Source organism: Capricornis sumatraensis, chromosome 2 (genome assembly GCF_032405125.1).
Source record: "Capricornis sumatraensis isolate serow.1 chromosome 2, serow.2, whole genome shotgun sequence".
NCBI classification, from domain to species: Eukaryota; Metazoa; Chordata; class Mammalia; order Artiodactyla; family Bovidae; genus Capricornis; species Capricornis sumatraensis.
This window is the reverse complement of record NC_091070.1, coordinates 102,878,739-102,906,681: the sequence shown is the minus strand read 5'-3', so window position 1 is coordinate 102,906,681 and position 27,943 is coordinate 102,878,739. Positions and strand designations below refer to the sequence as shown.

General features: G+C 38.7%; 1 protein-coding gene and 1 pseudogene across 1 annotated transcript in view; both read left to right on the top strand.

The window, feature by feature from the left end:
• The first annotated feature begins 5,510 nt into the window (after nucleotides 1-5,510).
• The window catches only part of POU2F1 (POU class 2 homeobox 1), a 79,693-nt gene continuing 57,260 nt past the window's right edge, over nucleotides 5,511-27,943 (top strand). The window contains exons 1-2 of the mRNA XM_068964561.1: nucleotides 5,511-5,538; nucleotides 8,665-8,730. Coding sequence (XP_068820662.1) covers nucleotides 5,511-5,538; nucleotides 8,665-8,730 — 94 coding nt within the window. The remainder of the gene's footprint in view (nucleotides 5,539-8,664; nucleotides 8,731-27,943) is intronic.
• On the top strand, nucleotides 16,115-23,656 carry LOC138073508 (large ribosomal subunit protein uL11-like; annotated as a pseudogene).

The window sequence follows — 27,943 nt, the reverse complement described above, 5'->3', positions numbered from 1 at the left end:
ACAGGGACCTACTATATAATACAGGGAACTATATTCAATATCTTTTAATAGCCTTTAATGGAAAACAGTTCATGTTCGTGATCTGAGCCACAATCTGCTCCCGGTCTTGTTTTTGCTGACTGTATAGAGTTTCTCCATCTTTGAGATATTTCAAACCCTAAAAGATGATGCTGTGAAAGTGCTGCACTCAATATGTCAGCAAATTTGGAAAGCTCAGCAGTGGCCACAGGACTGGAAAAGGTCAGTTTTCATTCCAATCCCAAAGAAAGGTAATGCCAAAGAATGCTCAAACTATCGCACAACTGCACTCATCTCACACGCTAGTAAGGTAATGCTCAAAATTCTCCAAGTTAGGTTTCAGCAATATGTGAACCATGAACTCCCTGATGTTCAAGCTGGTTTTAGAAAAGGCAGAGGAACTAGAGATCAAATTGCCAACATCTGCTAGATCATTGAAAAAGCAAGGGAGTTCCAGAAAAACATCTATTTCTGCTTTATTGGCTATGCCAAGGCCTTTGATTGTGTGGCTCACAGTAAACTCTGGAAAATTCTGAAAGAGATGGGAATACCAGACCACCTGACCTGCCTCTTGAGAAACCTGTATACAAGTCAGGAAGCAACAGTTAGAAATGGACATGGAACAACTGACTGGTTCCAAATAGGAAAAGGAGTACGTCAAGACTGTATATTGTCACCCTGCTTATTTAACACATGCAGAGTACATCATGAGAAATGCTGGGCTGGAGGAAGCACAAGCTGGAATCAAGACTGCTGGGAGAAATATCAATAACCTCAGATATGCAGATGACACCACCTTTATGGCAGAAAGTGAAGAAGAACTAAAGAGTCTCTTGATGAAAGTGAAAGAGGAGAGTGAAAAAAAGTTGGCTTAAAGCTCCACATTCAGGAAACAAAGATCATGGCATCCGGTCCCATCACTTCATGGCAAATAGATGGGAAAACAGGGGAAACTGGCTGACTTTATTTTGGGGGGCTCCAAAGTCACTGCAGATGGTGACTACGGCCATGAAATTAAAAGACGCTTACTCCCTAGACAGCATATTAAAAAGCAGAGACATTACTTTGTCAACAAAGGTCCGTCTAGTCAAGGCTATGGTTTTAACACTGATCATGTATAAATGTGAGAGTTGGACTGTGAAGAAGGCTGAGCGCTGAAGAATTGATGCTTTTGAACTGTGGTGTTGGAGGGGACTGTTGAGAGTCCCTTGGACTGCAAGGAGATCCAACCAGTCCATCCTAAAGGAGATCAGTCCTGGGTGTTCATTGGAGGGACTGATGCTGAAGCTGAAACTCCAATACTTTGGCCACCTGATGCGGAGAGCTGACTCATTTGAAAAGACCCTGATGCTAGGAAAGATTGAGGGCAAGAGAAGGGGACGACAGAGGATGAGACGGTTGGATGGGATCACCGACACAGTGGACAGGGTTTGGGTGGACGCCAAGAGTTGTTGATGGAGGCCTGGCATGCTGCGGTTCCTGGGGTTGCAAAGAGTCAGATGCGACTGAACTGAACTGAACTGAATGGAAAAGAATCTGAAGATATGTCTCTGAATTACTTTGCTGTACATCTGAATCACTATAAATCAACTATACTTAATAAAATTATTTATTTTAAAAGAGTATTTATTGACCTCTTCCAATGGAAACAATTGTTACCTTACTAATCAACTCCTAAACCATGTCTTGGTGGTGGTTTGGTCGAGAAGTTGTGTCCAACTCTTTGGGATACCATGGACTGCAGCCTGCTAGGCTCCTCTGTCCATGGGATTTTCCAGGCATGAATACTGGAGTGGGTTGCCATTTCCTTCTCCAGGGGAATCTTCTCAACTCACGAATCGAACCAGGTCTCCTTCATTGCGACAGATTCTTTACTGATTGAGCCACCAGGAGAGCCAAACTAGGTCTTAAAAGGAAAGCAGTTTATAATTGATTTAATTCATGCTGAAGTGTGAATAGCAATCCCACAAACCTCCCAGAAATGGTTCTTCTTTTTAAAAAGGATATTCTTTTTAGGGTAAGCCTTAATGTGCTATTACAGACAGAGGACCAAATGAACATTTGAAGTGGAAGTAGCTCAGTCGTGTCCAACTCTTTGTGACCCCATGGACTGTATAGAATACGGGAGTGGGTAGCCTTTCCCTTCTCCAGGGGATCTTCCCAACCTAGGGATCGAACCTAGGTCTCCCACATTGCAGATGGATTCTTTACCAGCTGAGCCACCAGGACCATTTGAGACTTTGTGGAAAAAGCTCTCTGTCTGTTCCCCTCTTTGATGTGTAAGTATTCCATGGTTAGGGGACTCTAATGGAGAAATGGTGGCCATCCCTCCCCCGATCCATCTATGAAAGGCTTGGCCAACCTTCCAATATTTAAGCCTTCCGTCTAGAATGCAGAGTACCTAGATCAAGAGTGACAGAAAGGGAGTTTTCTTCACCCTTACTGCTGTGACAGAGTCAGTAGCCTGGATAAGGTGAGGCTTCGTGTCATCCTGGATAGTTGCATCTCACGTTGCCTTCTCTCTCCCTCATCCTGGGGTGAAGATGGTGAGTTGTGCAGTAGAGGGGAAGGAGGTCTCACATTTCATAGTAGCCTATGTGAGTTAGAGGCTTCCCTGGTGGCTCAGAGGGTAAAGCGTCTATCTGCAGTGTGGGAGACCTGGGTTCGATCCTTGGCTCAGGAAGATCCCCTGGAGAAGGAAATGGCAACCCACTCCAGTATTCTTGCCTGGAGAATCCCATGGACAGAGGAGCCTGGTGCAGGTTACAGGCCATGGGGTCACAAAGAGTTGGACAGGACTGAGCGACTTCACTTATGTGAGTTGGTGAGGTATAGGCCTGCTGTGCAGAAAGACCCTGTGGAACTCTCTTGACCTGAGGGGGAGGAGGGTTGTTACACTGCCCTGCAGGTATCTTCCAGTAAACACTCCTTAGTTGCCTGTGATTGTCTCTCTGTAGCTATAAGTCATCCTTGGCTGATGTGTGAAAGACCTAGTTGGCATCAGAAATACAGTTGAGTGGTATTTACCGCATACGGTAGAAAAAGGTACATTGTGAGGTTCAAAGAGATTCCGTGATAAATGCAGGCAGTAAATGTAAAATTTTATGAAGGCAGAAGAAGGAAAAAAAGCATTTATTGACTGACATCCACTAAATTCTAATCACAGTCATCGCTACTTCTCATGTTTTCCTGCCAAATAGAAGTTGTACATTCTACTTTAAAAATTCACTTGTTTCATTTTCTGTTCCATAATATAGTGATTGTTTTAATACAAAGTATTGTGAACTATTATTGAATAAAATCGCTGTTCTTAGAAGATACACCGTGTTTGTCCTGTGTCTTCATGTCTTCTCTGGCACAGCAACCTCCTGCTCCAGTGCAGGGTCTAGTCTGAGAAGCACAGGTACATTTATCCTCACAGCAGCCTCATGAAAAAGATAGCATTTTACAGATGAGGAAAGGAAGGTTCACAGAGGGAAAGTCTCACAGGTACTACATGTCAGTGTTAAATTTCTCCCGCAAACTCCCTCTCTTACAGATTTTGTGGTTCTATAAAACAGAAAAACTAGCAATATAAATAGAGTGCTGCTCTAAAAGGTAAGAGAGCTTTTTGGTTCTGTTCCTAGCAAAGTTGTTGACTTGCAGGGAAATCTTTTGAACATCCCTTAGAGAAATCTTCTGTTTCATTTCCTCATATGCATATTGTTTCATTCCATCCTTACTGTTAGGAAAAGGTATATACATGCTTTTAAGAATCAGACACTTGGCATGCTTGAGGATAAGTTCTGAATAAAAGCAAGTGTTAATGAAATGATACCGTTAAGAGCTCTCAAGTCCAGTGCACTCTTCTGTGTGTCCACACTCACTTGACTGTTAAACGCAAAGTCACTGTCACCGATTGCTGGTTTCCTTACTGCGCTGAAAATAAACGGTTTCAGTCTGCTGCTTGGTTCAGCCCTCCACGTGTGCCGGTTCCCTAGATGTATAATTTGTACACAGGTATTGTAGTGGCCAGGTGCTCAAGTTTTAATGTCCACAAAATCTGGTTTTAAATCCTGACTCCAAGTCATTCGTGTAACAGTAGGTAAAATACTTCAGCTCTAAAGCTGTCCCTCAGTTTCCTCATTTTTAAAAAGGAGTAGTGATGCCTGTTTCATGGGATTTTAGAACTCTCTCAAACTGTCTGTCTAATGATTACATTAGAATGTTGTCATATGGTAATACCTAAAATTTTGGGATTGATGTTTTGCCTTGTAAATTCATTTTAAATTGAATAAATATATTTTTTGTATTTTAAGTTTATAGATTCATATCCATTAAGTGAAATTTACTGGAAAATACTAAGTAATTCCACAATTTAATGACCCATTTTTTGATGATTGATATTGTAAATAACAAATTGTCATACACTTTAGGTTGATTTTGATGGGGGTAGGATATTTTGTGATATGTGGCATTCAGGTAATCTATTTGGTTAATTTGATAGTATCAAAGAATTTGTAGCTAATGAGTTTTCATACTCTTGAAGATGATTTTGTAGATGCGGCATTGCTCCCAGACGTTTGTTGGTTCCTTGTTTTAAAGTAGGACTTTCCCCTGGCAGTGTATGTTAATATTTGGAAAATTCTCTATCAGTAGGCTAGCACCATCTTGACAGCCCTGTGTTCTGCTTCTACCTTGCTAATTGTTTCCTTGGGATTATTTGGATTGTGTCGAAAGCTTTTTGCAAATCCTCTTATTACTGAAGTCATTGTTGCCAGCAGGAATGAGATTAAAGGTGCTTAAGTCTGTAGAGTTGTTTCTAATTTGTACGTGTCATTTCAGTGGCATTTAACAGAGCACTGTCTCCTGTCCCTCCCCTCTCCCTCAGTACTATCTTAAGTTAGGTCCAAGAAGCCAGACCATTGGAAGAAATCTCATTTTATCCTCCTAATTATTATGCTGGCACTCAGGAGATAATTTTTCCCTTCATGCACTGCCAATTAATATGCAAATAGACTGATAAATATTTATGCAATGATTTAAATTATGCAGGGGGTGCTTTCAGTGTATTCTGTAAATGAATTGTTCGTGGACTTCAAAGTGCTGGCTGCTGTGCTAACGAGGAGAGATTTGCATAAGGCCCTAATCACGCGCATACTGATTAAGCTTCATTATGGAAACTGCCAGCTGCAATCTTTGTTTCTATTTTATTACAAAAAGGGGAACTTTTCATGCTTCAGTTGCCTTGACAATGTCAGTCCTGGCTGGTAAGAGAGACTAAAACTACTCTGAGCAACCGAAGTTTCCTTATTCAGTTGAAGATTGCTATGGTGTAACTGAAGTTGTATTTTGCTTCTCCCCCTAATCCACTTTCCACCTCCCACCCTTGTTCTGTAAAGAATATAGTGTAGATTTGTTAGAAATAGTAGTACCTTCTTTCTCCCACACCAAACCGCTACCTGTTTCTTCCTTGCTTTGGACTGTCTGAACCTCTAGAAGATTTCACAGCAATGCTGGACTGCAGTGACTATGTCCTAGGTGGGTACCAGCACAGTTCTTTCTTATAAGCTTTAATATGGAAATAGTGTAGGGTTGACTATGCATAAATACTTAATCGCATATGCAACCAACTTGTGGGAGGGGGGAGAAGTGGACTGAGCTGGGAAGGAGGAGAGCATTTGCAAAGCATAAGCCTGCTTGAATTTACAGTAAGTTCCTCCCTACCACTAGCTCTTCTGGTTCAGAGGGTATTTTCAATAAATAGTGTGGATTTAGAGTTCTGCTTGAATGGAGGACATTTTTGCTTTTTGGGAATTTCTGTTGAGAGCATTTCATATTGTTCTAAAAAAACAGTCTAAATCTGAAACAAGATATAAAGTGTACCTCGATAATATGTACATATTAGTAAAAATGTTTTGCATACTGAATATGAATATCTTATCTAAAAACCAAAAGCGCCTGGTGAAAAGTAAGATGGAGCCACAGTACATAGTTGTTGCCGTAAATCCTAATGCAGAAGGTAGTTGGGATGGTTAAGTGCAGTAGGACTGTTGATCAATTTCCAGATTTTAGAAACTGTTACCTGTTTTCAATTTTGATTAATACTAGCCTTTTTTATTTTTAAAAATCAACTCTCTTCTTCAGGAAACAATTTTTAAGTGCAGGAAAGCGTGTTTTTAGAGTTTTTTTCCTAAAGAACAATAAGATTTGGGGAGAGAAATGTGTGGCCTGAATATATAAACTGTCTTTGATTAAGGTTTAAAATAGACTGAGGCACTTAGGTTTTTAGATATGCTGTGACTATAGTGACCATATTTCGTGCTGAGTTTTTCCTGTTTATATGAAGAATTGTTGAAACCTCTTTGGGTTACTCTGGTCACATCTCCAAGTGATGTTATGAACCCTGGATTATTTTTTTTTCCTGTATGTAATTTTTCCCACTTGAAAAATGAAGGCTGTCCCCAACACCGTTGCAGTTGTTCATAATAAAATAATAGATCTGAAAATGTTTGAATTTTTAGGCAGAAGGCATGGTCTAAACCCAAGATAGTAGTAATACTTATACAACATGATAGAAACCACTATGAAAAAGGATGAATGACTAAAATAACAAACTGATGTCAAGAACTGAGTCCAAGAGCAACCTGTAGACTGTTTTAGACTCAACAGTCAGTTTATTGTGCCTAGAGAGAAAAAAAAAAGCTTCAAACATAAATAAAACTTCCTTGTATTTACTCTTTTATGTCTACTAAGTTGGGAACTCAAGAAAGGAAAGTACCTTTTTTAATATTTTTGGCATTATATTTTAGAATTAGAAATTCTGTTGTTTTCAGTTCACAGTTAATATCATTTAAACATTTTTCCATTCCATTCCAGTGTACAGCATTCATACTTGTACAGTTAGTCAGAATTTGATTTTATTTATTTTTGTGTATGTGTATTAAACTCTTGAGAGTTTAATAGAAAATGCATAGAGGATTCATATAGAATATCTGTGACATAATTATTAATTTATACATGTGGAAACCAAGATATGAATTATACAAGACCATGACTTGCTAAGAACTATGCCTACAGCTTTGTTTTTATGGTTTGTGGGAAAAAAATTGTTACCCTTCTGATGAATGTAAGCTAGTTCATCATTTTTTTCCCATTTTGTTTTAAAATGCATTATAAAGGAAGCATTGAGCAGCACGTATGCTTTATTAGTATATTCTGTTCGATTTATTGTGACTTTTGCTGACATTCATAAGATTTTGGTTAAGTCATTCAGAAAGCTGATATTTACTAAGCTGTACACCTGTTGCTTTCAAAACTTGGTATGCTTTCAGATGATATTTAAATTTTTCTGGATGGGTCTGGGAAGGAAGTTATAGAACTGCCTTCATTTATGACTGCAGACTGAACAAATTTGAACTCTCAACATGTGAAGAACAGAACAAAGATATGTTAGAACTGCTTAAGCCCATAAGGCAAGCATTTGTTGCAAAAACTCTTAGAAAAGCCATTGCACGGCTTCCAGATTGGATGAAATCTATGGGAGGTTTCTTGATTCTTAGAGTTATGCCTGTGGATGAAATAACTAGGGGCAACATGATTGGGACTACTAACGCTTATTTTGATTTTCTAGTTAAACATTTAAGCAGATGACAAAATGAGCTCTTGAGTCAAAAATCTGAATAAATTCAGTTTTAAGTATTATTCTTTACTAATGATTATAGTTAAATGGTTCTTAACCTGATGGGCAGAAAAGTTAGAACTTCCTTGACAGCAAACTTATTTGATTATAAATATGCTAAGTTTCAGCTCGCAAGAGAAATAGAATAAGATAAATAATATATAAAAGTATAGTTTAGAGGTAGAAATAAAGTGCACTTGTTCTTGTTTTCCCTCTTGCATATCTTCTAAGATAATTAATATTCTTGATGAAAATTATTACCATGAAAGTGTCCATTTAGGATATCAAGGCAGTATCATTTTTAAGTGCGTATGATTGTGACTTAGTTTTGTAATTATTAGATGTATCTGTTACGCCTTGTAGTCCAGCTTCTTGTACTAGTTCATAATTGTATGAATTTGGTATATTTTCACTTTGATGCATGTTTAGTTTGTTTTGGGGGGCATGCAGAGTAAATATGGAGTTATTTTTCTTAGACATGTTTTCTTTTTATTCTGTTGAGTTATTGTCCAGTCTGTTATCAAGATTACCAGTAGCTTATCTAGGTTATAATTAATGACTATCTTTACTTAGGAAAAAGAAGCTATTTGGGAATAGCATATTTCACACTGTGAGGTACGCTTCTCCCCCACCCACCCCAGTTTTGCTTCTGTAATGTACTCTATGCTTCATATTATAAATCATTTTCCTCTTTCTTATCTTATACTCATAGGTTTTCAGGTTAGATTCCTGTTATCTCTGTTGGAAGAATCTTATATTTCTTTGAAAGATGATTTATTTGTGGATCATTTCAGAGTTACGAAAATCTTAAATTTCTTTCAGATGAAATTTTATTATAGTTTGCAATGTTTTAGTTTTGACATCATCTCTCCTTGAACTTTAGGGCTGTAACATTAGTCAGTATTCTTAACCTTTTTGTTTGCCTCAATTTTTGCCTACCCAACCACATCCCCAAGTTTTAAGAAATCTCCTCTAATTTATTGCAGACTCAAGAATGAACAATCCATCAGAAACCGGTAAACCATCTATGGAGAGTGGAGATAGCAGCACAGGTAAGAGATGGTTCTCAGATCCAGCCTTTTAATTAAATGTAATAGGGCTAAAACAAAAAACTTCCCATTCAACTCATTTTCGGTGAATAAAAACCAATGTGAGTATTGAGTTTTCAAATATAAGTTAGTATTTGCAGGAACTGGGATTGTATTTACTTAAGATTATGCAACTTCTGCAGATTGTTTAATCTTTTTCAGAGAAACTGTAGAGTAGTTGAGAGAATAATCCTGAGTGTCAGTTAGTTCTGAGTGTGAAGTATTAGTAGCTTACTAGCTTTGTGACTTTAGGCAGGTTCCCCAGTCTTTTTGAGACTTAATTTGTTCGCCTATAAAATGGGGATAATGAATTTCACAGGCCATTGTGAGTAGTACAAGAAATGCATTAACCATTTTGTCACCTATACAGTAGCCGTTCAGTAAAAAGTGTTCCTGTCATGGGTATTAATCAAGATGGGAAATCTTATCCACATTTAGTATAAATTGTATTGAAGTAATATTATTAATATAAGTAGATAAAAATATATCCATTCTTAATACATCCTTTTAATTGGTAATTTTTTAGAAAATTATGCTTGATTAAACCCTTTATCAGGAAATAATTAATATCATAAAAATGAGGAAACTGAGACCCCCCCCTTGGGAGGAGGTGAGACTGTAAAGGATAGATTGTCTCCACAGCCCATACTCTTGACTCCTGATACCTGACTGTATATCTTTATCTGCCAGAGATGGTACAGGGACTTCCCCAGTTTCTAGTAAAGGCATGAATTATAAATATACAACCATTTAAGAAGGGATGCCCAGAAAGTAATAGTTTCACTAGGTTTTTTACTAGCAAAGAGGGCTGCCTCTTTGACTTGTCATTTTTAAAATGCCTAACTATTTTTTAAAAAGCCTAGCTATGGGAGGTAGTAGGACTTCCCAGGCGGCACTAGTGGTTAAGAAGTGGCGTGAAGCCACTCAGTCGTGTCCAACTCTGTGCGACCCCACGGACTGTAGCCTGCCAGGCTTCTTCATCCATGGGATTTTCCAGGCAAGAGTACTGCAGTGGGCTGCCATTTCTTTCTCCAGGGATCTTCCTGACCCAGGGATTGAACTGGGGTCTCCCGCATTGCAGGCAGACTCCTTAATGTCTGAGCCACCAGGGAAGTCCACTGCCTGCCAATGTAGGGGACTCAGGTTCAATCCCTAGATCAGGAAGATCCCCTGGAGGAGGGCATGACAACCCTCTCCAACATTTTTCCCTGGATAATCCCATGGACAGAGAAGCCTGGTGGGTCACAGAGTCGGACACGACTGAAGCAGCTTAGCACACACCCACACATAGGAGACAGCAAAAATGAGAGTCCCTCTTGGAAAGTGTCTTTGTTTTCCACCCCTTCTAGCTACAGCACCTTTTAATTTGAAGTAGATGAGTTGAACCAGTATAGGAGCTTCCTGCCTATATTTCTTTCATTTAAAATTTTTCTGTACCTGGAGATACTTGTTAATCTTTTAATCTTTAAAACATACCTGCTTCTTTGTATGAAACTGAGCAGTGAGGTTTCCTGTTGTATTGAATATGTTGCTCAAGTTACTCTGAGGCTAGCCAGATAGACTGCGGTAAATACATCCCGAGAAGGGAAGGGCATTCTGCTCTGTCTGAAGTGTCAACCAGTTTCCTTTATATCTCCTGTTTGGGTTCCATCTTGCCTTTTTTTTTTTTGTAGCTGCAGTCCCTCTGCCAGTATTTGGCCATCTCACTTAGGTGTGGGACTTGTTTGCAGAGAGAAATAAGGCAATTGATAGCATTAAGATGCTAGAAGAGAATGAGCAGGACACCTATGCCGAAAGAACAGATTCAAAGATGAGTCGTGTATTTCTTAAAGAAGGGAAACAGACCCAGAATGATTGGACAACCCCGTGAATGCTGACTGTATCGGATTCCTTGGGAATCCATCACTGTAATAGAAGTTACAGTAGCTACCATTTATTGAGTACCACACTCAATAAAACCCTGATGACATGTTTTTAGAAATCTTAAGTACTATATGCATTACCTGGTTTAACTTGAGTTCTTATGAGAGCCCTGCAAGTTAGGTATTATTTCAAGGGGTAGGAAATTGAGGCACAAAGCCAGCCAGGAAATAAAGGCAGGGTCAGGGTTTATACCTGACATATGTTTCATGCCCTACATATGGTTCCTCCCATAAAATAAAACTGAAAACTTAAGCAACACTTTGTGTGTATATTTCAGGTCTAAAACCATTTATAGAGCTGTGTAAGATAAATTCTAGCTGAAACATTCGCTGAAACAGTCTCATGAATTTCTTGCCCTGCTTTAAGATGGAGTGCTTGGCAGACTCATTCCTACCATAGAGCTGAGCGGTATGAATTTAGATATTTTGCTTTGTAATGTCTCTAAAACTGATTCTGTGCGTGGTGCTTTCTTAGACTTTTTTTTATTTCCATCACCAGCAATAATGGTTGATTTTACAAAATAGGGGAAATTTGTATTCTTTTTTCTCAAGAATTACTGCTAATGCAATAATAATAGAAGCTGGATCAAACATGAGACGGTCTTAACTCGGAAGCTTGATGACTCACGCTTTCTGTATGTGGACTGAAGCATTTGTCGCCTTTATAAAACTACAAATTACTTCCATGTTACAGTCTTTTGTATTCACTTGAGGGTAACCTTGAAAGTCAGTTTTTTAAATGGTAAAGGTCTGTCACTGTGTTGTTAGCGTCCCCCACTGATGTCAGGTGGTTAGCTCAGGAACATAAAAATACATTTGAGTTCCAGCTTGTGTAGTAAATTACCATGTCTGATCCATTGAGTGTAAAATTGCAGTTTATTGGTACTTCACTGATGGTCCAGTGGTTAAGACTGCTTGCTTTCACTGTAGAGCATGTGGGTTCAATCCCTGGTTGCGGAACTAAGATCCTACATGCTGTGTGGCACAGCCAAAAAGTAAAAAATAATAAAATAAAATTATAGTTTATTCCAATAATTACATGCTTATAAATTGATTTCTATCTAAAAATATAACAAACAAGCCTGGAGATTAATTGTAAAGAATATATGGATTCTTGGATTTTGTTAATTTGTGAATAACAAGTAAAATTTTCAGTGGAAGAGAACTCAGCATTATAATAAAACTGAAGTTTCACATTTTCTGGATTCAGAATACTTTTGTGTAGATTACTACAATTTTAAACATTTCAGGAAAAAATAATTTTTGATTTGTGACATTTTAAAAGAATGTATTATAAGAGTATTTAAGATTATGTTGAGATGGTACCTTTGCCTTTCTCCAGCCAGAGTGACTTACTTAGGTTGAGCAGCTAAGTCTGACAATGCACTTTTGTCAGATAGCCCTTACATGTTCACAGAAAATCTGTTGTTTAGGTTTATTAATTTACTATAAAGTATGTGCCTATCCTATATGTATAATAATAATAATATTATACTTGGTGTTATTAAAAGATGTTAGTACAAATAAATGAGAGCCCTTCAGCCTTTGAAGAGTTAGCAGTCCCTTAGAGATGAGGCGGATGTGCAGGTGACAGATTCAGGGTAGACTATGGTAATTCAAGAGGAGGTGTAGAAAGGTGCCGTGGTGATGTCTCATAGGCCAGGTGGAGTGAGCCGCCAGAGAGAAAGAAGTTAAAGAAAAACAGCTGAGAACTGAGGGAGGAGGAGGTGGGATCAGAAGTGCAGAATAGAGGGTTAACTTTGAAAGTAGAAAAAAGATTCACCCTCCTTTAATATTGAGGAGAAGAAGGTAAAATCAGACAGTGACAGAATATTGAGGTGGAAGGGAGATGGAAAATTAGGAATAATTTACATTAGATTTCTCCATTTTTCTCATTTTTCATCTGAGAGGATGAAAAAATTTCATTTTCATGTGAGAGGAAGACAGAGATAAGAGTAATAATAATGGCAGCATTTACCATTGGTTGAATTCTTACTATATGTGCATGGCTAGCTGCTTTATTGTATATACTTTATATCATAATTGATAAAAGTAAGTAGTATTATGCCTATTTTACAGATAAGGGAAATAAATTCAGAACTATTTAGTAATTTTTGATTGCAAAGATCTTGAGCCTTTTATTATCTCATACTGCCTCAAAGATTTTGAATGAGATAGATTTGAGGATTTAAGTCGAGTTAGTGAATTTTGACATAGTTACCTTTAAGAGATTGATTAAAATAAAAAAAATAATAATAAGCTTCTTGAGGTCAAATTAAAGAGAGTGGATGTATGGCTTAATCTAGCCAACAGGAGTATATGGCCTTTCCATAGCCTAGCTCAAGACGTCCAAGATCACAAGTGAAGAAAATGTAAGATTGTATTATTTTTCCAAATAATATCGTTGCAGTATAGTACCCATCTGGATAAGAGGGAGTAGTAATGATATTTCTTATAACGCAGCTTTCTGTACAAGGATGCTGGAAAGGATGCTTCCCCTAGGGGAAACAGTAACTCTGCTTCTCTCTCCAGGCCTTGGTCACCTCTAATCTGTTTTCTGTCTCTGAATTTGCCTATTCTAGATACTTTACTTAAGTGGAATTACGCAATATGTTCTTTTGTGTCTGATTTATTACAGTTAGCATATTTTCAAGTTCATCTGTGTTATACAGTATATAGCTGTATGTTTACATCACATTTTGTCTATCCATTCATCTGTTTATGGACACTTGGGTTGTTTCCATTGTGAATTGTGCACCAGTGTACATAGTTCTTTGGAATATATAACTAATTGTGAAATTGCTGGGTAAAACAGCACAGTTTTATTATGGCTTTGGAGGTCAGAAGCCCTAAGCTGCATTCCTTCCAGAAGCTCTGTGGAGAGAATTCGTTTCCTTCTCTCTTCTAGTAGCTTCTATAGGCTACCTGTGTTCCTTGGTTTATGGCCTCTTCCTCCATCTTCCAAGCCGGAAGTAAAGTGTCTTTAGGTCTGTCTGCCTGTCTTCCTCTCTCTCACGGCTGCTCCTCTTAGCACATCTTCTCTGACTCTCCTGCCTTCCTCTCAGTCTTACAAAGACCATTTTGTGGTTACACTGGGTCCACCCAGATAATCGAGCATAACACCCCCATCTAAAGACCCTTGACCTAATCCAATCTGCAAAATCTTTTTTACCATGTAAGGTAACTATTCACAGCTTCTGGGATTAAAATGTAGACATCTTTGAGTGGCCATTCTGCCTGCCAGAGTACTTTATCCTAAATTAAATCTGATTAACTGTATTTTAGATGACAGTTGGAGACCAGAAGTTGTATAACGTTTTATAAACTTCGGTAAGAAAAACCAAGGCATTTTCTTTAAAGTAAAAATTATTAGACAAATGTTAAGCCTTGCTCACTGTTTAATCAGAGAGCAGATTTCTTTCATCAGTATTCCTGACAAATGTTCATCTACCCTGAGCTTGGACTCATGCTTTGACAGAGAACAATTTTTAATGCATCCTGTTCTGCTGTTATGTAACTGTGTTATCTATACTCTTGAATTCTGCCCTTAGCAATAACGCAGATTAAAATGATTTTTCTTATTTTTCAAAAATGAAAGCTTTCCTAGAAGTCATTGCCCTAGTCTAAGTTTTCATCGTTTAACATTTATTATAAAGTGATTTATTATAAAGGGCTTCCCTCATAGCTCAGTTGGTAAAGAATCTGCCTGTAATGCAGGAGACCCCACTTGGATTCCTGGGTTGGGAAGATCCACTGGAGAAAGGATAGGCTACCCACTCCAGTATTCTGGCCTGGAGAATTCTAGGACTGTATAGTTGTTGTTTTTTTTAATTTATCTATTGTAAAGTATTTATTATGTTAGTACATATATTATAAAGTATATAGATTTATTATAAAGTATTATAAATATGATAATTTATTAGAAAGTAATATAACAGTGGCTGTCATTCATTAAGTATTACGCTCATTAAGTATGTTAAACACTTGTATAGATTACCTCATTTAATCCTTATAACAACCATATGAGGCATTATTTTTTCTTTCTGTAGATCAGGGATTGAGGCTTAGATGTTTAGTTACTTGACAGGAGTCAGGCGCATCAATAAACACGTGTCTGTAACAGTAAGCAGACAGCCTCCTATCTTCTGTACTGCATTCCTTTTGTTTTGTCTCCTGTGTGTAAGACTATACTGTACTCAGTAGAATCACTAAAATTGAATAAAATATTAATTTGTTCTCAAGAAATTTCTCGTATAGAGATCATATGTGAAAATGTAATAGAATAATCATAAGTATTACAAGAGTCCATGGGAATTCAGTGTAGGGAGATATCATTTCTAGCTGGGAAGATCAGGGAAGGCTTTGAAGAAAGTGGAGCTTAAACTGGGCCTTGAAGCTGGGTAGGATCTAAATGTGATGGTAATAGGCAGTGTGTGTTCAGTGTGGAGAAAGCGTGAAAGCTAAGATGGCAGGAAGAAATCTGCACTGAAGGTTTCTAAATTCTTTCACGTTTCCCCATCACGTCATGTGCTTTCTAAATCCTTTATCGTTTAGTCATCCTCAGAATTAGCATTAGAGTTCTGCAGACTTTAGTGCAGCCACTTCCATTACCATTGGCTTATTTTTATTATTTTTGAAAATTTATTGTTGGCTTTTTGTAACTTTTATAATTAATAAAGAAAAATGACATCAGATTAAATTTTTAAAATATAAGATATTATTTTTCTGATAATATTTAACTGTTTTCAAAGATTAAAAGTTATTTTATTTTAAAGCACCCAACTCATCTTTTAACCAGACAAGAGCTCAGTTTTAGGAGGATTTGGTTTTAACCTGTTGATTGACTGAGTTTGTGGTCAGTTTAACTATCTTCTTTTTCCCTGAATTATGTTCACTTGATTTTTTCATTCAGATGATTTTTCTCCAGGATAATAAATATCAAGATCTTTTTGGCAACGGAAAAAGCCAAATAAATTTATTAATTCAGCCTAGTCTACAGTTATGGAATGGCATTCCAAAAATACTATCAGAAATTCTTAGTGACAAATGTTTTTTATCTGTTCTGTGAGACTTATTCGTGCCATGGTTGGTATTAGAAAGTTATATTCTTAAGAGATTATGATCAGGCATCATTTTCTTTGAGATGAGGGCAAAAGATGTTGAAAGACCAGGGCACCAGTAAATATATCTGCTATTTTTGTAATAATTGAAGAATCTTGATGTCTTGAAACACAGTGCTAGTTTGGGAAAGCATTTCCAGGTGAACTACCAGTAGTTTTAGGAGAAGCCTCAGAAATTCACTGAGGGACAGGCTCACATAAAGTTATCATCAAAACATGGTGGAGCTTTCGGCTTGGAGGAAGCAAAGATGCACCTTTTTTCACTTGTCCCAAATGCAGGTTCATCTGACACCAGCCGACCTCACCATGCCACCTAACTTAGACCCCAGCGAGATCAAAGTTGTGTATCTGAGGTGCACCAGTGGGGAAGTAAGGTGCCACGTATGCCCTGGCTCCCAAGATCAGTCCTCTGGCTCTTGTCTCCAAAAAAGATTGGTGATGACATCACCAAGGCAGCTGGTGATAGGAAGGGCCTGAGGATGACAGTGAAACTGGCCGTTCAGAACAGATAGGTCCAGATTGAGGCTGTGCCTTCTCTTCTGCCCTGATCATCAGAGCCCTCAAGTACAAAGACAGAAGCAGAAAAACTTTGAGCGCAGTGGAAATAACACTTTTGATGAGCTTGTCAACATTGCCTGACAGATGTGGCATCAGTCTTTAATAGCTAGAGTATTCTCTGGAACCATTACAGAAATCCTGGAGACCGCCCAGTCTGTGGGCTGCAGTGTTGATGGCCACGACTTTCATGACATCAAACAACAGCGGTGCGGTGCAGTGCCCAGCTAGGTAGGAGCTGCAAAGGAAAAAGGAAAATAAAAGATTATTTGGCAACCAAAAAAAAATTAAAAATCGTGGAACAATTACACATTTCAGACTCCACAAGGCCATTTTCCTTTTGAACTTATGTTTATCATAGGATTATTACTAGCATTCTTATTGTTATTATTATTGTTGTTTTAAATTTATTATGTATTTTACTGTGTGGACTGCATTATGCACTGGCCAGAGTTCTTTTATAAGCATCAGAGTGGAAATACCAACACTGATACTGATTTTTCTTGGTCTTCCTTCATAGGATGTTTTAAATAGTTCCACAGGTCATTGAAACTGCCTGGAGCACTTCTAGAGCCTCAGGAGCATGGTAGAGGATATATTACTCTGTTCTTGGTGGTCTAGAAGCAAAAAGTCAAACACTTAGTAGGAAAGATGGCTTTCCTCTAGTGTTTGGTTTGACAGATGTCAAAGTACATAGCTTCTAAGAGATTCTGACTATTCCATATTGAGACACTTTTCCTGGCCCTGCCTTTTGGTGCCTGTGGGGAGTTTTAATTGCTGTCGTTTTGGTGTATGGGGCAGAGAACCATGCATGATTAGTGAGCCTGTGAGAATACTAAGTGACATTTGAATTAAAATTTCACTTCTGTTAAAAGAGTGAATGAGCAATTGATCTTTTCACCAAGTGGTAACCCAGTAACAAAAATTAAGATTTTTAAAGGCAGTATCCACTTTATTTTCATTCATTACAAATATAATTTAGAATATTAATATATTGTGTTTGTTTCTAAAAGGCTGCTTTAAACACAAATTATGAAATTGTAATTTTCTCCCTTCTTCCTGACAAGGCAGGTTAGTTTCTTATCGTGTCACTTTTTTGTGTTCTTTTTTTCTAACAAATATAAAAGATTTTCCCAGTTATCTTATATTCTACATCTTGCTTGAAGCAAAAAACTAGACTCCATTACTCTTTCAATTAAATCCACTATGTAGCATTTTTGGCTTAGAGCAGTGGCAGTAGGAGCCAGGGGTCAGATTTAATGAGCACTTGTGAGAGGTGGAGAGGAGAATGAGAAGGTGTTTTTTAGAAAAAAGGGAGGAAGAAAAGGGAATAATCTAAAATAAATAGCTGTGTTTGTCTTGGGACCACAATAGACATAGTACCGTTACCTGAGTAGGGACGGCCTGAGCTGGGAATAGACTGCCTGAGGTGATACATTCAGTTCTGAAGATGTTGCATTTGGGTGCCTTATAGTACTTGTAGGTGAAAAAGTGAGTAATTGAAGATAGAGATATGTTCTTGGTGGGGGGGCGGGGCAGGAATTGGCTGCTTATATAGGTGTGGAAGCACTTAGCAGGGAGATACTACTGAGAAGAGAATGGAATAAGCTGAGAAGAGGACCACAGGCAAAGTTCTTCTATAACATAAAAAGGGCGGATAGAGAAAGAGAAGCCCTGCCCTGTAGTAGGGTGGCCACAGACTGCACATCGCTGTTTAAATTAAATTAAATTTAAAATGCAGTCATGTTAGCTACCCTTCTGCTCAGTAGCCATATGTCATTAGTGGCTACTATCCACCATGTTAGTGAAACATTTCCATCATCACATAAATTTCTTTTCAGTTCAGTCCAGTTCAGTCGCTTAGTCGTGTCCAACTCTCTGCGACACCATGAATTGCAGCACGCCAGGCCTCCCTGTCCATCACCAGCTCCCGGAGTTCACTCAGACTCACGTCCATTGAGTCTGCCCCCAATCCTTCCCAGCATCAGGGTCTTTGCCAGTGAGTCAACTCTTCACATCAGGTGGCCAAAGTATTGGAGTTTCAGCTTCAGCATCAGTCCTTCCAATAAACACCCAGGACTGATCTCCTTTAGGATGGACTGGTTGGATCTCCTTGCAGTCCAAGGGACTCTCAAGAGTCTTCTCCAACAACACCGTTCAAAAGCATCAATTCTTCAGCGCTCAGCTTTCTTCACAGTCCAGCTCTCACATCCATACATGACCCCTGGAAAAACCGTAGCCTTGACTAAACGGACCTTTGTTGGCAAAGTAATGTCTCTGCTTTTGAATATGCTATCTAGGTTGGTCATAACTTTCCTTCCAAGGAGTAAGCATCTTTTAATTTCATGGCTACAGTCACCATCTGCAGTGATTTTGGAGCCCCCCAGAATAAAGTCTGACACTGTGCCCCTGTTTCCCCATCTATTTCCCATGAAGTGATGGGACCAGATGCCGCGATCTTCGTTTTCTGAATGTTGAGCTTTAAGCCAACTTTTTCACTCTCCTCTCACTTTGGACAGTGCTTTAAGTAGACTAAGAAAGAGCAACTGCAGAGATCAGAAGTGAACTGGACAGCAGATTTCATGGAGTTAGTATTCACTGTAATAAAGTCTTGCAAAGAGGTAGAGACATATAGGAATTTTAAAATGTGATCTTTGGGTTTGACAGTAGTTACTAGGGAATTTTTAAGAAATTTATCTTATTGAAGTATAGTTGATTTACAATGTTGTGTTAATTTCTGCTATACAACAAAGTGATTTAGTTATATGTATATATTTTTGTTTCATTATGGTTTATTACAAGATACTGAATATAGTTCCCTGTGCTATACAGTAATACCGTGTTTATTTATTCATATACTAGGGACTTAAAGATTTTAAGTAAGTGATATAAGGAAAGAAATTGCTATGGATAGAGTTGGCAGGGGAAGGATAAATGTAGGCAACTTTTTAAATAGAAGCTCTATAAGAAGGTGTGTGATTAAGAGCTTAGGCCCTGGAACCAGACCATCTGGATTCAGATCCTGGTTTCTTTTTCAGTTACGTTACTTTGGGCACATTATTTCCTTTTGTGCCACAGGGTTTTTTAGCTATAATATGGAGATAAATAATAATAAGCCATTGCATAAAATTTGATGTTGAAAGCAAATAGATGTATAATTCAGTAAAGGCTCTGTAACAGTAAACAGTGTTTGTTATGAGTATGAGCGTGATGACGGTGTGATATTAAATAAAAGGAAGGATGGATGGGAGAGGAGTTCAAGTCCATATATGTGCTAAGAGAGAACCAGTAGGAGGCGCGTGGTAAAGTTCCTAAGGGGAAGGTGGATGTCGGCTTTCAGAGCACTGATCAGTGCAGCAGCTTAGACAGAAGCCCTCTCCTCTTCCACCATCGCTTTTTTTTTTTTTTAATGTTAAAGAAATGGGAGCCTGAAGAAGTTAAAGATAAATTATAGATAATGGATATAGATAGTAAGTTTTCAGGTAGAAGGGAAGATAAGAAAGCACTCTAGATAGGATTAGGAACAGAGATAATTAGGAATGTCCTTGTGATATTGGGGAAAATGAGAGCAGGGCAGTAAGTCTGGGATAGGTAGTTCATCCAGATGAATAAACAGTATAAGAAGAATTGGTAGCAAAGAGTCATAATTCAAGCTAGGAACCCTGACATCAGATAAAATCAGGATAATAAGTTTTACTGCAGCTTTTCAGGGACCTTTTGTGTTTCCCAAGAAAGCAGAAAACTGCTGCCATTTACCTGGCTCGCTAAAGGGTGAATAAGGAGCATTTGACTAGATTATGAGGCAGAAGAAAGATGGAACAGAGCAAATGTTTGCAGATTTCTGTAAAAAAAAAAAAAGAAGAAGAAGAAGGGCTTTTTGGTTTTCTTGGTCTTCAGAGTATCCCTGTTATGTGATATTTGCAGAAGACTTGATCTCAGTATTAGGTAGCTCACAAGTCATTTTTCTACAATTAAGAAGAAAGCTAAAAAAAATTATTTTAATAGAACTTTCATCCTGATAGAGTTAATTCAACAAATGTCAACCATTTATAGAAATCTTATCATGTATCACTGATGTAAAGTTATCTACATAAAAACAACCAAAAAAAATAAAACATGTGCCATTTCTTGGTACATGAATATACAGTAGCAGTGGATATTTTTCAGTTCAGCTTAGTTCAGTCGTGTCCAACTCTTTGTGACCCCATGGACCACAGCACACCAGGCCTCCCTGTTCATCACCAACTCCCAGAGTTTACTCAAACTCATGTCCATTGAGTTGGTGATGCCATCCAACCATCTCACCCTCTGTCGTCCCCTTCTCCTCCTGTCGTCAATCTTTCCCAGCATCAGGGTCTTTTCAAATGAGTCAGCTCTTCGCATGAGGTGGCCAAAGTATTGGAGTTTCAGCTTCAGCAACAGTCCTTCCAATGAACACCCAGGACTAATCTCCTTTAGGATTGACTGGTTGGATCTCCTTGCAGTCCAAGGGACTCTCAAGAGTCTTCTCCAACACCACAGTTCAAAAGCATCAATTCTTCAGCGCTCAGTTTTCTTCACAGTCCAACTCTCACATCCATACATGACCATTGGAAAAACCATAGCCTTGACTAGATGGACCTTTGTTGGCAAAGTAATGTCTCTGCTTTTCAATATGCTATCTAGGCTGGTCATAACTTTAATTCCAAGGAGTAAGCGTCTTTTAATTTCATGGCTGCAATCACCATCTGCAGTGATTTTGGAGCCCCCCAGAATAAAGTCTGACACTGTGCCCCTGTTTCCTCATCTATTTGCCATGAAGTGATGGGACTGGATGCCATGATCTTAGTTTTCTGAATGTTGAGCTTTAAGCCAACTTTTTTTCACTCTCCTTTTTCACTTACATCAAGATGCTCTTTAGTTCTTCTTTGCTTTCTGCCATAAGGGTAGTGTCATCTGCATATCTGAGGTTATTGATATTTCTCCCAGCAATCTTGATTCCAGCTTGTGCTTCATCCAGCCCAGCATTTCTCATGATGTACTCTGCATATAAGTTAAATAAGCAGGATGACAATATATAGCCTCGATGTACTCCTTTTCCTATTTGGAACCAGTCTGTTGTTCCATGTCCAGTTCTAACTGTTGCTTCCTGACCTGCATACAGGTTTCTCAAGAGGCAGGTCAGGTGGTCTGGTATTCCCATCTCTTTCAGAATTTTCCACAGTTTGTTGTGATCCACACAGTCAAAGGCTTTGGCATAATCAATAAAGCAGAAATAGAAGTGTTTCTGAAACTCTTGTTTTTTTGATGATCCAGTGGATGTTGGCAGTTTGATCTCTGGGTCCTCTGCCTTTTCTAAAACGAGGTTAAACATCTGGAAGTTTACGTCTCACGTATTGTTGAAGCCTGGCTTGGAGAATTTTGAACATTACTAGCGTGTGAGATGAGTGCAACTGTGAGGTAGTTTAAGCATTCTTTGGCATTGCTGTTCTTTGGGATTGGAATGAAACCGACCTATTCCAGTCCTGTGGCCACTGCTGAGTTTTCCAAATTTGCTGGCATATTGAGTGCAGCACTTTCACAGCATCATCTTTGAGGATTTGAAATAGCTCAACTGGAATTCCATCACCTCCACTAGCTTTGTTCATAGTGGTGCTTCCTAAGGCCCACTTGACTTCACGTTCTACGATGTCTGGCTCTAGGTGGGTGATCATACCATCGTGATTATCTAGGTCATGAAGATCTTTTCTGTATAGTTTTTCTGTGTGTTCTTGCCACTTCTTCTTAATATCTTCTGCTTCTGTTAGGTCCATACCATTTCTGTCCTTAATTGTGCCTATCTTTACATGAAATGTTCCCTTGGTATCTCTGATATTCTTGAAGAGATCTCTATTTTTTCCCATTCTGTTGTTTTCCTCTATTTATTGTACTGATCGCTGAGGAAGGCTTTCTTATCTCTCCATGCTATTCTTTGGAACTCTGCATTCAAATGGGTATATCTTTCCTTTTCTCCTTTGCTTTTGGCTTCTCTTCTTTTCACAGCTATTTGTAAGGCCTCCTCAGACAGCCATTTTGCTTTTTGCATTTCTTTTTCCTGGGGATGTTCTTGATCCTGGGGAGGTTTCCTGTCTCCTGTACAATGTCACAAACCTCCAACCACAGTTCATCAGGCACTCTATCAGATCTAGTCCCTTAAGTCTATTTCTCACTAAAGTGTAATTGTAAGGGATTTGATTTAGGTCATACCTGAATGGTCTAGTGATTTTCCTCACTTTCTTCAATTTAAGTCTGACTTTGGCAATAAGGAGTCCATGATCTGAGCCACAATGAGCTCCCAGTCTTGTTTTTGTTGACTGTATAGAGCTTCTCCATCTTCGGCTTCAAAGAAAGTAATCAATCTGATTTCAAATTTTTAGCAGATGTGTTATAATCATCCATTCCGTGGATGAACTATAGCCTCAGTTCTGATTATGCATCTTGTTTTGTAATAACATAGCATGTTTTTATAGCCATAAGTGATGCTCTTTCTGGATTTCCATTATCCCAGGTTCCTCCCATTTTATGGTGACACACTTGGAAGAAACCACCTGTTCACATACACACACACACACACATGTAGAAGCAAGTTTTCATGAAGATCTTTTGGCTGTTTTTTGTATTAGATATGCCCCACAGTTGCCTGACTTTTTGTGGAGTTCATTTGGAATGTGTGCTGCTTATCAAGGTAATGAAGTGACAGGCACAGATATTATCATTATTTCTTGTAGGACATCTGAAATTTAACCATAATTTTGATTGCCTTAAATTTACTGAAATTAAATTTACTGCCTTAAATTAAAAATCTGAAGGAAAAAAAAACTTTTCCCTATTGTATAGGTTTAACTGAAGTAGTAGTATATAATGTGGCTGCTCGTTACAGATTAAAATATAGTAGCTATTATCCAGAATATAGCTGCTTAGTGATGAAAGATTGCTTTCACAAACCCCATGTTCCAGAATTTCTCATTCAAAAAAATTTTGTTTATTTTTGAACATACACAGTTCGACTAGAGGTTAACTCTCTTGTTACTTGCCTTGTAGCAGAATGTCAAGTGGCCAGTTAGAGAGGTGAGATTGGCTGCTATAGCCAGGGACGCTCATAGGCAAGTAAGATCCCTGCTGTCTGTTTTGTCCTACAGCTGAGAATTCATCTTTGCTTCTGTTTAATTGAGGTGCAGTGCATACGACGTAAAGTTAACCGTTGAAGGCGAGCAGTTCTGTGGCGTCGAGCACCTTCGCAGTGCTGCTGCAGCTGCTGCTTTTATCCGGCTCTAACGTTATTCCAAAGGGAGACCAGGAAAAGGTTGCTCTACTTTCCACCCGCCCCCAGCTCCTGGCAGTCATCAGTATGTGATCTGTCTGTGTTGGTTGAACCCTTCTGGAGATGTCATTTAAATGGAATCATACAGTATGTCTGTCTGACTTCCTCACTTAGCATGATGTTTTTGTGGTTCATCTAGGTTGTAGCAGTACTTCATTCTTTTTGTGCCCAAATAATATTCCATTGTGTGACTATACCACAGCTTGTGTTTCCAGTCACCTGTTAATGGACATTTGGGTTGTTTCTACTTTTTAGTTACTGTGAATAGTGCTACTGTGGACATTCATGTCCGAGGATTTGAGTATCTGTTTTCAATTCTTTGGGGTATATACCTACAGTGGAATTGATGGGTCATGTAGTTAACATTTTTGAAGATCCACTAAACTCTTCCACAGCAGCTCAATGATTTTCTATTTCCATAATCAGGGCCAAGGATCCCATTTTCTCCACATCCTTGTTGCACTTGTTATTATCCTTTTTTTTTCCCTCCTAGAGCCTGCTAATGGGTTGAATAATACACATTTAAAGTAACCTCTCTGCATTCATTTTTGTCAGGAAATAGTGTTAGAAACCAAATCTCTACTTTTTTTCGACACTGTCTTTGGTCATCTCCCTCTGCATTACAGTTAGAGGGACTTATGATACGAATAATGGGTTGTAATAAAGTATGTTTACATCTGAACCACTTGATTGTTGCTTTACTCACCTTGGTGGCTCAGCCTTCACTCTGTATCCCTAGTCCCTGTTTAAAATCTCCTCTCTCCCTCTCTGCCACACTAGAACTCTCAAAGCACTTTGTACCTTTCTTACTGCAGATACCATAGTCTGCCATGCTTGGCTTGAGGGCAGTGGCAGTTTTTCTTATTTATTTACTATCTCTTAAACCCATGCATTTAGAAGAAAAATCTGAGATCACTGAGATTAGAAAAAAAGAAAATTTGTTTTTAAGTATCATGGTTTCCTTTAGATATAACTAGATCCTGAAGAGATAATTAAATTGTAAGTTTTAATTTTGAGGCCTCAAAGGGTTGACCTGTTTGGAAAATATTAATATTATCTCTTAAATAAGGATTAAGTGTCTTTACTTAAAAGCTCAATTGTACTCTTTAGTGACCCGTATGGGAATAGAATCTAAAAACAAGTGGACATATATGTGTATACATAACTGATTGACTTTTCTGTACAGCAGAAACTAACACAACATTGTAAATCAACTATACTCCAGTAAAATTAATTTAAAAGTAGAAATAAAAGAAAGGTACATCTATTTTTTTAATTGATTTAATCATTATGGATTCAATATGTATGGGATTCATGTATACAAACTACTATACATAAGATGGGGCTTCCCGGCTGGCACTTGTGGTATAGAACCCGCCTGCCAGTGCAGGAGACATAGGAGCTATGGGGTCCATCCCTGGGTCGGGAAGACCCCCTGGAGGAGGGCGTGGTAACCCACTCCAGTGTTCTTGCCTGGAGAATCCCACGGACAAAGGAGCCTTGCGGGCTACAGTCCATGGAGTCATAGAAGAGTCGGACATGACTTAGCGACTAACACAACAAAAAAAGGACGTGGATATCTATTCTCATTCTTGGAGAAATGACAACAGGATTAGGATAATGAAAGACTGTCCTCCCTCTACCAAACAATAATAATAATAAAATAAAGGCACTCCTGGACAGAATTTTAAAAAGCAGAAGTCAGGTTTTTTTAAGAGACAAATCACAAGGAGTAAATAGAAGGTATAAACTATTGCTTGTGTGTTTGGAAGGTTGGATACATAAAGGAAGGCAGCACATGGTCTGGGCACTGAGAGGCATTGAAAAGCGTGAAACCTGTGCAAATCTCAGAAGTGTGAACTATTTATCAGGAGAGGAGACCTTTGCCTGTTCGGTCCTTGACTACTACCTATGAAGAAACAACTTCCTGGGAGATGACAACTTGCCAGTTCTTAGTGAAAGTCGCTCAGTCGTCTGACTCTTTGCAACCCCATACAGTCTTGAAATTCTCCAGGCCAGAACACTGGAGTGGGGATCTTGGGGGAATCTTCCGAACCCAGGGATCAAACCCAGGTCTCCCGCGTTGCAGGCGGATTCTTTACGAGCTGAGCCACTGGGGAAGCCAAAAATTCTTGAACTCCATGTAAGTTTCACCTCACTTTCAGCTGGGCCTTCACTGTAACTAGGGTCCTTGGACTCACCTCTAATGCACCTGCTTTTTTCTTTGCCTATTGCTGTCTAGATGTGTCCCCAAAAGTTTACTGCAACTCTGGTCATTGTTGATGTTTTTCTTTTACTGTTTTCATATAAAAGTGGTTACTGTAAAAACCTTTATGTAAACACATACGTGTGCTTTAAGCACTCATGTGCCTACCACTCTGGTCACAAAACAGTTATCCTGTTCCAGAAGGCCATGGTAGGTCCATTCTGATCCTGTGCTTCTACCAAAGAGGCAGCTATCAACCTGAACTTGGTGTTAGCGGCCACACTGCTTTTCTCTCCACATTTTTCCAGCTATGTATTAGTTGAATCATACTATATATATGTATTCTCTGTCTGGTTTCTTTTGCTGAACGTTATGTTTTAGGGATTCATCCAGGTCTGTAGATATATCTCTAATTCACTTTCACTGGATGTGTAATCCCAGTATATGAATGCATCACAATTTTTCTGTCCATTCTATTACTGATAGACGTTTCCATTATTTTTAGGCTTTTGCTATTGCAGACATTACTGCTATAATTTTGTGATCTCTTGATACCTGTGTGTGAACATCTCTAGAGTATTTAATAGTGTAACTGCTGAACCTGTTACAGTGTTACTCAGTAGTGTGGCCACAGCTAAAGTGGTAGTATTGAATAATACTGCTACCAACAACAGACGAGAATTGTACTCTTGCCAAAACTTCCTATTAACCGCCTTTGTAATTTTAGCCAATCTAGCGGGTGTAAAATGCTATCTCATTGGGACTTTATTGTATTTCCCTAGTTTCCAAGGAAGTTGAATATCCTTTCTTGTGTTTCTGGGCCATTATGTTTCCTCTTTTGTGAAATTCTTAATTCATTTGTTTTGCCAATCTAATTTTTCTTTTGGGCTTTTAAAGTTGATTCATGGGAGTTTTTTGTGTGTTCTGAATACTAATCCTTTCTTATTTATATGTATTGTAGTTATTTTCTTCTTTTCATTAATTATACATAGTCTTTTGATGAATGATGCTTGTAATTTTAAAGTAGTATGTATGTATGTGGTTAGTCGCTCAGTTGTGTCCGACTCTACGTGAACCCAGGGACTGTATCCCAACACGCTTCTCTGTCTATGGGGATTCTCCAGGCAAGAATACTGGAGTGGGTTGCCATGCCCTCCTCCAGGGGATCTTCCCAACCCAGGGATTGAACCCAGATCTTCCACATTGCAGGTGGATTCTTTACCATCTGAGCTACCAGGGAAGTCCAAGAATTCTGGAATGAGTAGCCTATCCATTCAGAAGATCTTCGCAACCCAGGAATCAAATGGGAATCTCCTGCATTACAGATGGATTCTTTATCAACTGACCTACCAAGGAAGCCCAGGTCATCTGTGTATAACAAAGGCAATTTTTAACAGATTTTGTGTGCTGCATCTTATTAAATTCTCTTATTCTGATCATTCTTATTTTGATTATTCACTTCATTTCAGTCGCTCAGTCCTGTCCAACTCTTTGTGACCCCATGGACTGCAGCACGCCAGGCTTCCTTGTCCATCACCAACTCCTGGAGCTTGCTCAAACTCATGCCCATCGCGTCGGTGATGCCATCCAATTATCTCATTCTCTGTTGTCCCCTTCTCCTCCTGCCTTCAGTCTTCCCCAGCATCAGGGTCTTTTCCAGTGAGTCAGTTCTTCACATCAGGTGGCCCAAGTTTCAGCTGCAGCATCAGTCCTTCCAGTGAATATTCAGAGCTGATTTCCTTTAGGATTGGCTGGTTGGATCTCCTTGCAGTCCAAGGGACTCTCAAGAATCTTCTCCAACACCACAGTTTAAAAGCATCAGTTCTTTGACAGTCAGCTTTATTTATGGTGCAATTCTCACATTCATACATGACTACCAAACAAAACATAGCTTTGACTAGATGGACCTTGTTGGCAAAGTAATGTCTCTGCTTTTTAATATGCTGTCTAGGTTGGAGAAGGAAATGGAAACCCACTGCAGTACTCTTGCCTGGAACATCCCATGGACGGAGGAGCCCTGGTAGGCCACAGTCCG